General features: G+C 49.7%; 5 protein-coding genes across 5 annotated transcripts; 2 read left to right on the top strand and 3 right to left on the bottom strand.

The window, feature by feature from the left end:
- Positions 1-112: 112 nt before the first annotated feature.
- On the bottom strand, positions 113-3115 carry B0J16DRAFT_119061 (uncharacterized protein). Its single transcript, XM_046121582.1, has 2 exons — positions 2397-3115; positions 113-2341 (listed from the first exon to the last, which is right to left on the bottom strand). Exons 1-2 carry the CDS (start codon positions 2790-2792, stop codon positions 401-403), a joined length of 2337 nt encoding a protein of 778 aa, XP_045985586.1. The 5' UTR covers positions 2793-3115; the 3' UTR covers positions 113-400.
- Positions 3116-3909: 794 nt separating this feature from the next.
- On the bottom strand, positions 3910-4868 carry B0J16DRAFT_383537 (SWIB/MDM2 domain-containing protein; the record flags this gene model as incomplete). The annotated part of the gene is made up of 4 exons (XM_046131348.1): positions 3910-4095; positions 4156-4581; positions 4645-4784; positions 4856-4868. 4 exons carry the CDS (start codon positions 4866-4868, stop codon positions 3910-3912), a joined length of 765 nt encoding a protein of 254 aa, XP_045985585.1.
- A 1386-nt stretch (positions 4869-6254) lies between these two features.
- B0J16DRAFT_119038 (uncharacterized protein) lies at positions 6255-7439 on the top strand. The gene is made up of 3 exons (XM_046121581.1): positions 6255-6987; positions 7035-7197; positions 7247-7439. The coding sequence occupies exons 1-3, from the start codon at positions 6295-6297 to the stop codon at positions 7384-7386; spliced, it is 996 nt and encodes a 331-aa protein (XP_045985584.1). The 5' UTR covers positions 6255-6294; the 3' UTR covers positions 7387-7439.
- A 52-nt stretch (positions 7440-7491) lies between these two features.
- Positions 7492-9654, bottom strand: B0J16DRAFT_265315 (fungal-specific transcription factor domain-containing protein; the record flags this gene model as incomplete). The annotated part of the gene is made up of 2 exons (XM_046123391.1): positions 7492-9256; positions 9413-9654. The coding sequence occupies 2 exons, from the start codon at positions 9652-9654 to the stop codon at positions 7492-7494; spliced, it is 2007 nt and encodes a 668-aa protein (XP_045985583.1).
- Positions 9655-10461: 807 nt separating this feature from the next.
- On the top strand, positions 10462-11464 carry B0J16DRAFT_319293 (uncharacterized protein; the record flags this gene model as incomplete). Its single annotated transcript, XM_046125509.1, has 3 exons — positions 10462-10764; positions 10812-10989; positions 11181-11464. 3 exons carry the CDS (start codon positions 10462-10464, stop codon positions 11462-11464), a joined length of 765 nt encoding a protein of 254 aa, XP_045985582.1.
- Positions 11465-11619: the final 155 nt, after the last annotated feature.

Genomic DNA, 11619 nt, shown 5'->3' with positions numbered 1-11619 from the left:
CTCTATATGCGGGGAGGTCTGAAATGACGTGCGCGTTTTGTCGATGAGTGTGATTAATAGCTTAGCTCCAAGGCGAAGGCTGCCTTTGTTACTTCTCAAGACCTCAGAAGCTGTCTAAGGACTACTTTGATGTCTACGATGTGCGCGCGGTTAAGGTGAGAATGATCTGCACGGTAGTACCCCTGTATTGGCTTATTTCTGTCGCTGTCATTCTCTCTGTTAAGACTTGACTCTCCCATGTTCTGCTCTACCATGTTACCACTCAAACTTCCACCGGGAATGCTTCAGTGCCAAACTACCTCGCTTACATCACTCTGTTCATCGGGTTCCAAACCCCCGCTGGGGGCATATACATGCTAATCCGGTACTATGATTCCATCCAATTTGTCCAAGGGTGATTCTAACCCCACTGCACAAGAACCTTCTTGCCCTTTTTGTTTCCTTTCTTCTTACCACCCGCTTCACCATCAGCGGGCTCTTCATCAGCCGGCGTACTCGGCCCGCTGCCGGTACCCCATTGGAATCCAGTCTCGCGGCTTCCATAGTCACGTCGTACGGCACGGCCATTGCCGTAGCCGAAGATCGTGGTTGTCGGTTTTGCCGCCGCGGGAAGAGCTGGGAAAGCATCCTCACCGGTAGGACGGGGAGCAGGGCGAGGGCGGTTGAGAGTTGTGGATTGAGATGATGAGGGGGTGGGAGTTGTCCAGTTGGAGCTGGATGCAGAGGACGACTTGCCAGTAGATGGGAGGGATGGGAATGCGGAGGCGGATGCTGATGGTGGGTTGACTGCGGGACGAGCGGACCATGATGATGGACCGCTTGAAGAGACAGGCGCAGGGCCACCAAGTCTCGTGCTGTTCTTTAGCTTGAGAACACGGTTCGAGTACTTGTTGGTAGCCTTTGCATTTGGGACAGCTGGGTTGGCTGATGCCGCGGAGGCCCAACCACTTGAACCTGAGGTTGCACCATGCATGCCACTCAGGCCGGGCAAGCTGGGGTAATCCTCATTGATAGCCCGCCAATCCTGCCAGGCTTTACGAAGGGCGTCAGCCTTGTTCTTGTCCTCGTAAAGATCTGCAACTTCTCGCACCATTGTGCCAAGAGCGTTTGAAGAGGTGTCAGCGAAGAGCGTGAAAAACGCATCAATAAGCTGTGGTGCAGTAAGACCGCCTTGTCGGTATGAAGAGATTTGGTTTCGGAAAGTGGCCATGCGTTGGGAATCATTGCCGAGGAGGTTCGACGCACGCTCGACAACAGCACCGTGGCGTACAAGACGAGCACGCTCCTCAGGGCTGAGGTTAGCTGGATCGACAGTAGCAGACTCGATGGGATTAGCAAGGTTGGTCTGACTGGCGCGGGGAGTGTTCGATGAGCTTCCACCACGAGACTGTGATGAGGCTTGAGCAGGTGTGGGAGAAGGAGCAGAAAGACCTCCGCCGAAGGTACGATTCGAGACGGATTGTGCAGAATGGATGGCCATCTGTCGCTGGAAAGCGATCTCATCACGTCGTAAAGGCTGGGCTGAGCTAACAGGAACCGGTTCCGCATTAGGGTCCCGGCCTCTGTTTCCTCCTCTTCGCCCATCTCTGCCTCCGCGTCCTCCACCTTCTCTTCCGCTGCCGCCGCCAGATCGGCTCTCCTGCTGGTACGGTGTTCGGATATCGAATCCTGAAATATTGACAACTCGCGCATCTCTTCCTGTCGCCTTACCGCCGTGTTCGCTAAGCTGATGAGCTTGCAAGTCCAATTCCGACTCGAAGACTACAAACTTCTTTTCCATACATTCTCGATCGTTGCAAAAGTAGTGGTCCTTCTTGAAATGCTCTTCCAGGGCGTTGTAGTCGACGTAGTAGTGGGGATGTCTCGAATCTCGTCTGTCACAAATGAAACAGCGCTCGTGCTTCATCCTACAGTGCTCATACAGCTTGTCATCATCGTAGAAGCGTTCTCCGCAGAATCCACAAAGTGGATGTCCCTTGAAGCCCGTCTGGTCCGCCGCTCCAGGCTTGTCGTCTCCATGACGCATATGTCTCTCTAGCTCCTTGTCCGCAAATAACTCATGTTCGTGCGTGAAAACTCTCTTGTTACGAGTGCATAGATCGCACATGCGCTTGCGGTGGGCAGATTTGACATGACGGTGCAGATCGGGCCAGCCAAGACCAGCGAAGTCGCAATCCGGCTCGGGGCAGTTGTATCGTAGAAGAAGTACAGTGTCGCCGACAATATCCTCTTTGGTGTACTTGATACCGATGTTGCTGTCGGTAGTGGTGATGTCTTTTTCGGAGTATTCCTCGAAACGTTTCTCGGGATCATCGGTAAAAATTACATATGGAGCTGGGGTCTAAGATACTGTTAGTACTACAGTCACGGCTAGGAGCAAGAGAGAAGTAACATACACGACAATGAGCACAGTCCTTTGTCTTATAAAGGGCTCTCATGCGTAGTCCACAGATATGACATGTTGTGTGGTTACAGGGTGCAATCGAGTGATGAGCGACAGGGTTGGCGCAGATAAAACACACTTCGCCATCCTCGTCTTCAGCAGCTTCAGCTGCCTTACCAGCAGCCATGGCATGGGCGCGAGAAGCCGCAGCAGCTACATCTTGAGCAGCTGGGTTGGCAGGAACGTTTGGGACGTTGGCGTTGTTACCGCCACGACCACGCCGTTGGCCACCTCGTCGATTTTGATTTCCTTTGCCTCGGCCTCGTCCTCTGTTGCGCTGGCCGTCGCCTTGGGGTTGAGAATCGGAGGCTGTTACTCCAGTGTTGTTACCCTCCTCGGATGGAGCCATGGCGAGAGGTTTAGGGTTGCCAGAAGCTGAAGGGTCGATCGTGAATCGGGCGGAAGTCGAAGATCGAGCTATGCTATGCCGCTCGCTCGCTTGCACAATGGAGTTCCGGTTGGCAAGATAATGCAACTAATATGCAACAAGATATTGGGTTACAAGCAGATAAGAGCTATGGTAGAATTTTCGTCAACGCGCTCAAGACAGCCGTGTCGCTATAGATGGCAAATGCTCGTGATTTATGGTACAGCTGTGAAGGAAGAAATGATGATGTCGACTAGGTTTTAATCGAGCGTCTGCTTCGTCTCTTATGGCGGGGCAGAACTTCGAGAGGTAGGAAAGAATGACGGCGGAAAGTGTCCTGCCGTGGGGGATGTGGCTGTTTGCACGGCCACTTCTAGAATCTGTGGCTGAGTAATCTTGGCAAGACTCACCACCGACGCGATGCATGAATTGGTGATTCCAATTGGCTCTCGTTTAACTGTCATTTAAAGCTGGGAGTCACCGGCCAGATGAACCATAAGGCTGACTAGCATGTTGGCATGGGATTGACTGACTCATCTTGACTAGTCATGACTACTAGAGTAGAGTAGCAGTTCTATCCGCTATCATGATACACCCAGCGAGACTGCGTAAATTGCAGACACGCCCATGATGGTGTTTCTACCCCAAGTCTTTTCCGCTGAATGAACTTTGTCCACGGTCTAGTCAATAGAGTGGAATACGTATCTTAATGTTCCCCGAAAAGCAGTATAAATGCAACTTTAAAGCAATCAGATATAATCCTTCCCTCAATCCTAACGAGCATCTCACTCGGTCAAAACTATAGTCTCTATATAGCCCAACACCAAGTAAAGGTGTTACTCACTGCCCAGACTCAAAAGTTATCCACTGCGAAGTGGCCAAGCTGCGCGCGCATCCTCGCTATAGAAAAGAATCACTCTCGTTCCAATCTTCATATCCTTACCAAAGTCACCCGGTATGCTCCCCTTTTTTCCTATGCTGAATCGCCCGCCAAAGAGAACAAATGAAACATGAGCAAATCATGAATACCGGTTACGCCGCCGCGCGCCCAAAACGCTGTCATCTGTAGAGTATCCGTTATAGTGTAGAAAGTCGCACTTTATTCTTCGACGGGGTAAAGGTGGCTGCCAATGTCCTTGTTCATCTTGAACATGTCTACCCTGGCTTGCTTGAAGACTGCCTGCATCTTGTCGTCGCATATGATCTGTCGCTTGTCCTTGGGGTCTTGAAGCTCGTTGGCTTTGATGTGTTCCCAGAGCTTCTTGACCACCTGAGGTCGGGATAGCTGTTTGTTTATTAGCATTGGCAAATCTCGGGCTGACATTTTGTATTGGAAATCACGTACTTGAGTCTCGCCAACCAACTCTGAAAGGGTTTCACTCAAGTTGAAAGGCTTTTGGAAACCACCACCAGCCTTCCTCTTCTTGCCAGTCTCGCCATCAGCTGGATCTAGGTCGCTGTCATCATCAGCCTTGACCTTCTTGGCGCTCTTCTTGCGAGGCGCTGCCTTCTTCTTGACTGGCTTGTCACCCCCTCGCGTTTTGCGACCTCTTGCTAGGCTGTTTTCCTGCGCCTGAAGTTGAGCAGCGAGTCTAGCGTCTGCATCTTCGGCCGAGGATGATCGCTTCACCTTCTTTCGCGAAGGCTCAGGGGTCGCAGATTGTTCAGTTTCGCCAAAATCGGAGGTACCGTTGGTCGCTGGGGGTTCGATGCCGGTATCAGCTCCAGAGGCAGCATCAAAGCGAGCTTCTATAAGTCGCTTGATAGCATTCTATCGTATGTGTGTCAGTAAATTAAATGACTAGCGTATGCGGTCATGGTAGATCTTGCATACTTTGTTCTCGCTGAGATCTTGTCCACCGAGAGCATTTTCCAATCCTTTTCTGATCGTCTTTCGCGAGATTGTTTCGAGATCGGACGTTTCGAGGATATCGTCGATGATTGCGGTATAGCGCTCGAGCTCTTCGGGGGTCACTGTTACGCGATGTTATTTGAATGTCCAGAATGCGGCGAGAATTCGAGCGGAAGTATGCTGGGAAGCTTACGAGGGGCACTCATGGTGATGGTAGTGCTGATGGCTCTGATTTGTTGTGCTCTGTGCAGAGTTGGAGAGGAAAATTTGGGGAGTAAAAGCGGCTCGGCAGTAGTTGCGAAACGAGAGGTGCCTCGAAGAGCAGGGCGAGAATGCGATAAAGAGTAGGCCTTGGGGCCGTTTGTCAAGGAAAACACTGGTATGCGATCAAGTGCGCCGATGGTCGCCAATATCAAAGCATATCCTGGATTAATTCGCGAACGTGCGTTGAGTATTGTCGTCAATCGGTGCATAGATTAACGCGATCTCATATGAAGGAAGATGGTTCGTCGCGAAGGTCCCGGGGTTTGTCGATTGCAGTTGACGACCCGCGGTATGGGACGATAAACACCAATGAGCGACAGATAGACAAAATTGGTTCTGATAGTAGGATGCCAAGCCAATAATGGGGGCGCAATGAGATGGGAATAATGAGCAAGAAGGAGATAAATGAAGGTATCGCGAGCTCAGGTCGGGCTGTTGTGCATGGATCAAGTTGATGTTCACTACAGAACCTTGGAAGTCAACTAACGATGGCCGATGAGGCTGCTGAGGCTCTGGTTTCCGTGGCTGTTGACTGGGGTTGTGACCAATCAAAGCAATTCAGGTTTGTGCTAGTGACTTAATTGGGTAAAGGGCTGACACGGGAGGAAGCGTGCTTCATCCATAATCTGCCCGTCGGTCTCTCTCCCCATGTTATGGATTGGTTCTTTGTCCAGTCACGTGGAATATGTTAAGAACCTGTATCCATAGTACAGATGGATGTTTCACCATTTTGTACAAAGAATTCAAAGGTTGATTGGGCTGTTCGTCCCATTGAATGAGATAATCTGTATACAGGGGATAAACAAGCAACGCCAAGACTTGAATCATAGGTGCTAAGGTTATGCATGATTTACTAAAGATTATTCCATCAACTTCACCAACGCAACTCCTCCAATCCCAACCCAGTGCATTCAATAAGATAGGTGGAGGCACCAAATACGTTTCAAGCTATCGTACTACCGAGTTTCCTCGTTTTCCTCTCTGCTTTCGCATATGTCTGCGTCGGGGTATTGGAGGAATTAGCCGCCTCAGCATACGACGAAATAACTTGGTCACTTTACGCCAGCTTCTGTTACCCACCTGCAGACGCAGGTAAGCACCTAAAAGAAGTGACATAAATGTGGCGCTCAACCACCTCCATTCATACAAGTACAAACACACTCATTCACAAGTCTATTAGCCTTCTACCATTGAACAATGGATTCATACCAAGTGTCAAGAAATGTTTGTATCGACCTCGGTTACCGGGTCATGAATTGCCCCGCGCTACGGAGAGTTAATTGCCCCTGCCCCGTATGAGGTAATGGATGCGCTTCCATGAAACCAAGAGATCACCCAACTTGATCATCAACAACATAATTCTTCACAATGCCACTACCAGCAAAACCTCTCGACGCTATCAGCCAGGCATTCCCTCCCAAGCCTCAATTCACCGAGGCAAATGTTCCCGACCTCACAGGAAAAGTCACCGTAGTCACCGGCGCAAACACAGGTGTTGGTCGCGAGATCGCCCAGGTGCTCTACAGCAAGAATGCTACAGTCTGGGTAGCTGCTCGCAGCGAGAAGAAAGGGCGCGATGCTATCGAGGGTATCAAGAAGCAGCATCCTACATCCCAGGGTTCTATCAAGTACCTCAAGCTCGATCTTGCAGATCTGACCACTATTGGACCATCAGCCAAGGAATTCCTCGCTGAAGAGAAGAGACTTGATGTTCTGTTCAATAATGCTGGAGTTATGACGCCGCCAGAGGGCTCCAAGACTGTGCAGGGATATGAACTCCAGCTCGGAGTCAATTGCTTAGGCCACTTTCTGTTTACGAAACACCTTACGCCTCTCCTCCAATCGACAGCCAAGTCAGCACCCAAAAACTCTGTCCGTGTCATTTGGGTGTCGAGTTCGGCGGCGGATGTGTTATCGTGCAAGGACGGGTTTGAGCGGGATAACCTTGACTATCACGAGCCACGTAACCTGCTGCACAAATATGCCACCAGTAAGGCCGGCAATTATTACCACAACACTGAGTTCGCGAGAAGATACAAGAATGATGGTATCATCAGTGCGGTAAGCTTGACAGTTCATGGATTGATGGCTATATACTGACATTCTAGTCTTTGAACCCTGGTAACCTGGCAAGTGAACTTGATCGTACTTCGCCATGGTATATGTACTATCCCAGACTCTTTACCACATATCCTTCCATTAATGGCGCCTACACGGAGCTCTTTGCTGCATTTTCAAAGGATATCACCGTTGAGAACTCTGGTATCTGGGGTAAGTGCTGTGTCCCTCGTTGATGTGTTGTCATGCTGACAAGTTCAAGTGGTTCCATGGGGCCGATTCATGCCCATTCGCCCTGACCTGCAGAAGGGAGCTTTACCAGAATCTGAAGGCGGTACTGGTATGGCAGAGTTCTTCTGGAACTGGTCCGAAGAACAGATCAAACCGTACTTCAAGAGCTAGATCAACATCATTAATAATTATACCGATATATGTCACATATTTGTTAGTCTTCCTACATCAGCAAACACTATGGTATGCTGCCATTGTTTTTGGTACGACTTTGACTTAACTACTGTCCTGGTCTCTGACTCCAACGTGGCCAATTGAGGATGCCAAATTCGAGTCCAGGTCTCTCATCAAGTCTCCCCACAACAGTCCCCCTGGCGAGTCTGCTGTCCACAGCTCGCCATCTAGCATATTATCAAAATCGGCATTGACCAGAGCGTCCTCTCCTATACTCATGACCTGGTAACTACTTGGCTCCATCGATTCGTTCGCAGCCTCCAGGATCTTATGGCTATCAGCTGGCGTCGTCGCAGGCGTAGAGATTCCGAGTCGAGCACAGAAAGCATGCACGATCTCGAAGCACTTCTCTTTGAGATTACGAACCAACTGTGCACATTCGCGACTACCTGACATTTCGAAGACCCGTGCAGCCTGTGTTAGCAACCTTCGTGCCGTGGGCGATAATGGGCATATGGGATAACCGCAGGCGAAGCCGGCCAATGCAAATGTTGCAGTAGTCTGCCAGCCAGTGACTTGATAAAACCCAGTGAGGATTTCAGAGGAGCTGAGGACTTGGTGAAGCATAAGCGTCATCATAACACCAGAATTGACACCAGTTATACAGTGATTGTCGCTGTTGAAGGTTCCGAGAGCTGGTGTTGGCAGGAACGAGTTAAATGTTCGAGTGAGCATGATGACTAAAGAGTGGTAGTCCAGCTCAAGCACTAGGCATTGTCTTTGTAACCATAGGGGATCTGTTTGGCTGAGATTGAGCGTAGACCGGTCGACCGAGAATGGCACACCTTGTACCCTCGACGTCTTGAGGCCCTCGGGTAACTCTTCAACCCAGGTTTTGAGACGTCTGAGCTGCTCCCGTAGATATTTTGCGCACCTCTCGCGCGATGCGGGATGTTGGTAAAAGTCGAACTGATCGATCTCTCCCAAAACGTCCTCCATCACTGCCATTAATTCGATGTGAATCCCGCGGGCAATCTGAAACAGCCGCTGCCTCTCGTGCGCGAACCGAAGCCAGTTGATATTGGATGGCTCGGAGAAGTTGAAGCTTGGACCATCGATTTGTGCAATCTCATCGGATTCTGGTCCAACTTGATCGTCCAGCTGATCGCCCGTCACTGCGAATGGGCGGCCTAGATGCAGAGCAACTTGTGTATCCAATGTAACTAAACAGCGCCAAAGTCTGGAGCAAACATTTGCCGGAAGTGTGTTTGTCTTATTCGGGGCGCCATCATCGTAAGTGGTGTCGGATTGTAGACCAAGAGATTCTGCTGTCGCTACCGCTGATCTTATCTTCATGTAGGCCGAATTGGTCTGATTAAAAGCCAGTAGATATATAGCACTGAGGAAGTAACACTGCACCGACATCAGCGTCGGCCTTTCTGAGACAGTGCTCAAAGACTGCTGTGCTTGAAGATAAAAGTTGTATCCAGGTTGATCAGGCATGACAAGCTCATCTGCCACTGTGTAGGAAGACCCGAACTGAATACATAACGCGACAACGATGTCAACCAGTGGGCACGCTCGTCTTGGATTCTCATGCCAAAGCGATTCGTAATGCTGTCGAAAGGCAGCCTCGTCAAGCACAGGGTAGATGGCGTGGTAGCTTTGCCAGTAAAGGTCGAGTAAAGCGTCTTGTTGCTCGCGCTGGAGGCGGTCACAGCTCGACGGTGTTGAAGGAGGTGTTAATTCTGGCTTTGGTGGAGTTCTCAACTCCAAATCCACTTGAATAAATGCTGATAGTCGATGAGAGAAGTAGGCGAGTGAAGATGGGCCGTACTGGAGGCCATTGATTCGCACCCCCTTCCATCTTGATGAGCGCTTGCGAGTAAGACCATCTTTTCCAGAAAAAGACGAAGGAGTCAACAGTTTTGTCTCCAACTCCTGAACCTGGCTCCTCAAGCGTTGAACCTCCCTGCATATCTTGTCAACTTCGTGATCACACATATTTGCGCTCGAGACCTACCTCGTAGCCGCCGCCACGCTCTTAAAATCATCACGACCAGAATTCACACATTCCCTCTTAGCCTGCTTACAGCTGCGACATGGTCGAGTAGAATCGCATTTTACTCGCGTCAACCGACACCAATCGCAGGCTCGTGAGACCTGGGCTCTCTTGGAGCGGGGCTGCGACGACGTAGATGGTGGAGTGGGAGGTTTCCCACTGGATTGCGACGTTGAAGTCGTGATGTCAAACGTTGTGAACATTGGATTGAGAGAAATGTCAAATTCGTAATCCAGCCTTTGTCGGTATTGCCTTGATTTTGAGACGTGCTGCTTGGCCTGACACGGGTGGGATGGGATGAGTCAGGGATCTTATGTTAGTTAGTACATGTACATGTACGCTGCTGGAGGAACAAAGCCGGAGAAGAGTATAGTATCGCTATGTAGATTCACCTAACAGTTGTATTGACGAATGAATCATCAGTGATCATTTTCTTGTCTTTTGGCTTCGGCATAGGTCTCAGGTATACCGCACTGGAAAGAAAACCTCATCGGCATACAAGAGACAGCGACAAGAAGATACAACCAATGACAGGTGCCCCAACGTCAGCTTGCTCCCAAATGAGGAAGTCGGAGGAAACTCCGAAAACTCCTTTGGCCGCTGATCCCTCGACCGATATAGGGTAGGTAACTGCTCCTTCTAAATGAAGTGAATTGAATTCTATGTGCTCTTGTCCATGTGTTTGTTGAAGGACAATAGACGCATCAGGAAGTTGCAGACGAGCGGGAGTTCAAATACCCGTACCTGCCGAAGTAGTTAGTAAGCCATCAGGCAAACACCCCATCAGGCTCGCAGCCGCGCCTTCCCACCAGCCAAACACGACAGTCCATTCACAAGGTGACCTTACTGCACGAATATCACTTCGGGAAGGAAGACAGGAAGAGTTGGAAACCTTCCATCATTGTACCACACTGTCAGGGAAAGAAGTGCTTTCTGTTACTCCATCAGTTCTTCTCTGCTAACGAAAACATTACAATACCCATTGACAGATACAACCACAACACGCAAAGATGATAAGTCTCGGTCTGGTTCTTTCTCTTCTCATTGCGTGCGTTCTGTCTTCTCCAAAACTTCATCAAAGATCTGAGATCTGTGGTCGCCTGACAAGATTGACTACACATTCGTCCAAGGTACGATATAAACACCAAAATTTGACTATCGTGATACTAACTCAAGGAATAGATCCTTTTCTCGGAGACATTGATTACGGTCAGCCTGGAATCACCTTTACCGCCGACTATGGTGATGACAGTTTGCGCTGGTTCATGGTGTATCAAAACGCAATCGATTTCAAGCCATACCGAGCCATGAAGGTATACACTATACATGTCGAAGTATTCCCAGCTAACGCCCGTAACAGATCCCGTCCAACACAACCGTCTTCATTGACTTAGCAGCCACATGCCACACGTTCTCCGGCAGACTCGTCCGCGGCGCCGACATGGATTTCAACGGCGAAGCTCATAACCTAGGTACATGGGCGGAGGTGAACTGGGGAAACTACCCACTTGCCTATGGGGGAGTATCAGTCATCGAAGGTAATTCGACATGACCCTTACAGGTGTGTAACAGAAGAATTGTCCTCTATTAGGCTACTATAATAAAGTGGCCCAAGTGCTAGTCTGAGCTAGCATAAAGTGACCAAATTATTTCGTCTCTTATGCCTTTGGGGACCAATTCTTCTGATACCCTGAGGCCTTACAATATTTACAGAACTAACTTGGCTCAGGGAACGACGGACCGATTCAGTTCCAATCCGAAGATACGAACACACCAGTCATGGGATTCGCGCATGATATCATATCTGCTGCACCCAAGCGGTGCCGAGAGATCAAGGACAGCGGGAGTGTGGCCCTGAAGCCAACCGACAAGAACGGTTACGATGAGGCAACACGCGACTACACCAAGCAAGTGCTGCGAGCTGAGGATGTTTCCATAGACAAGAGCTCCACTGCTACGGTCATGTCTCATAATGGAAGGTTCAGGATTAGGTTCCTTCACGGGAATCACTAGGACTCAGTACAGTTGGCCAGGGTTGACTTGATCTTTTTGTACTCGGAAGGCCGCTGTAAGTGGGAATAGGTTTCGGATGGAATGTGAACGAGCATCGTGAATCATGGTAGACGGAAGCTTGCAGGCTTTACAAGATATTTTAGAACACGATTGAT

This window comes from Fusarium flagelliforme (genome assembly GCF_020744385.1).
Source record: "Fusarium flagelliforme strain FIESC 12 MPI-CAGE-AA-0113 chromosome Unknown B0J16scaffold_3, whole genome shotgun sequence".
In the NCBI taxonomy this organism is placed as follows: domain Eukaryota; kingdom Fungi; phylum Ascomycota; class Sordariomycetes; order Hypocreales; family Nectriaceae; genus Fusarium; species Fusarium flagelliforme.
Note: the sequence above shows the minus strand (reverse complement) of the source record. Positions and strands in the feature narration are given on the sequence as shown.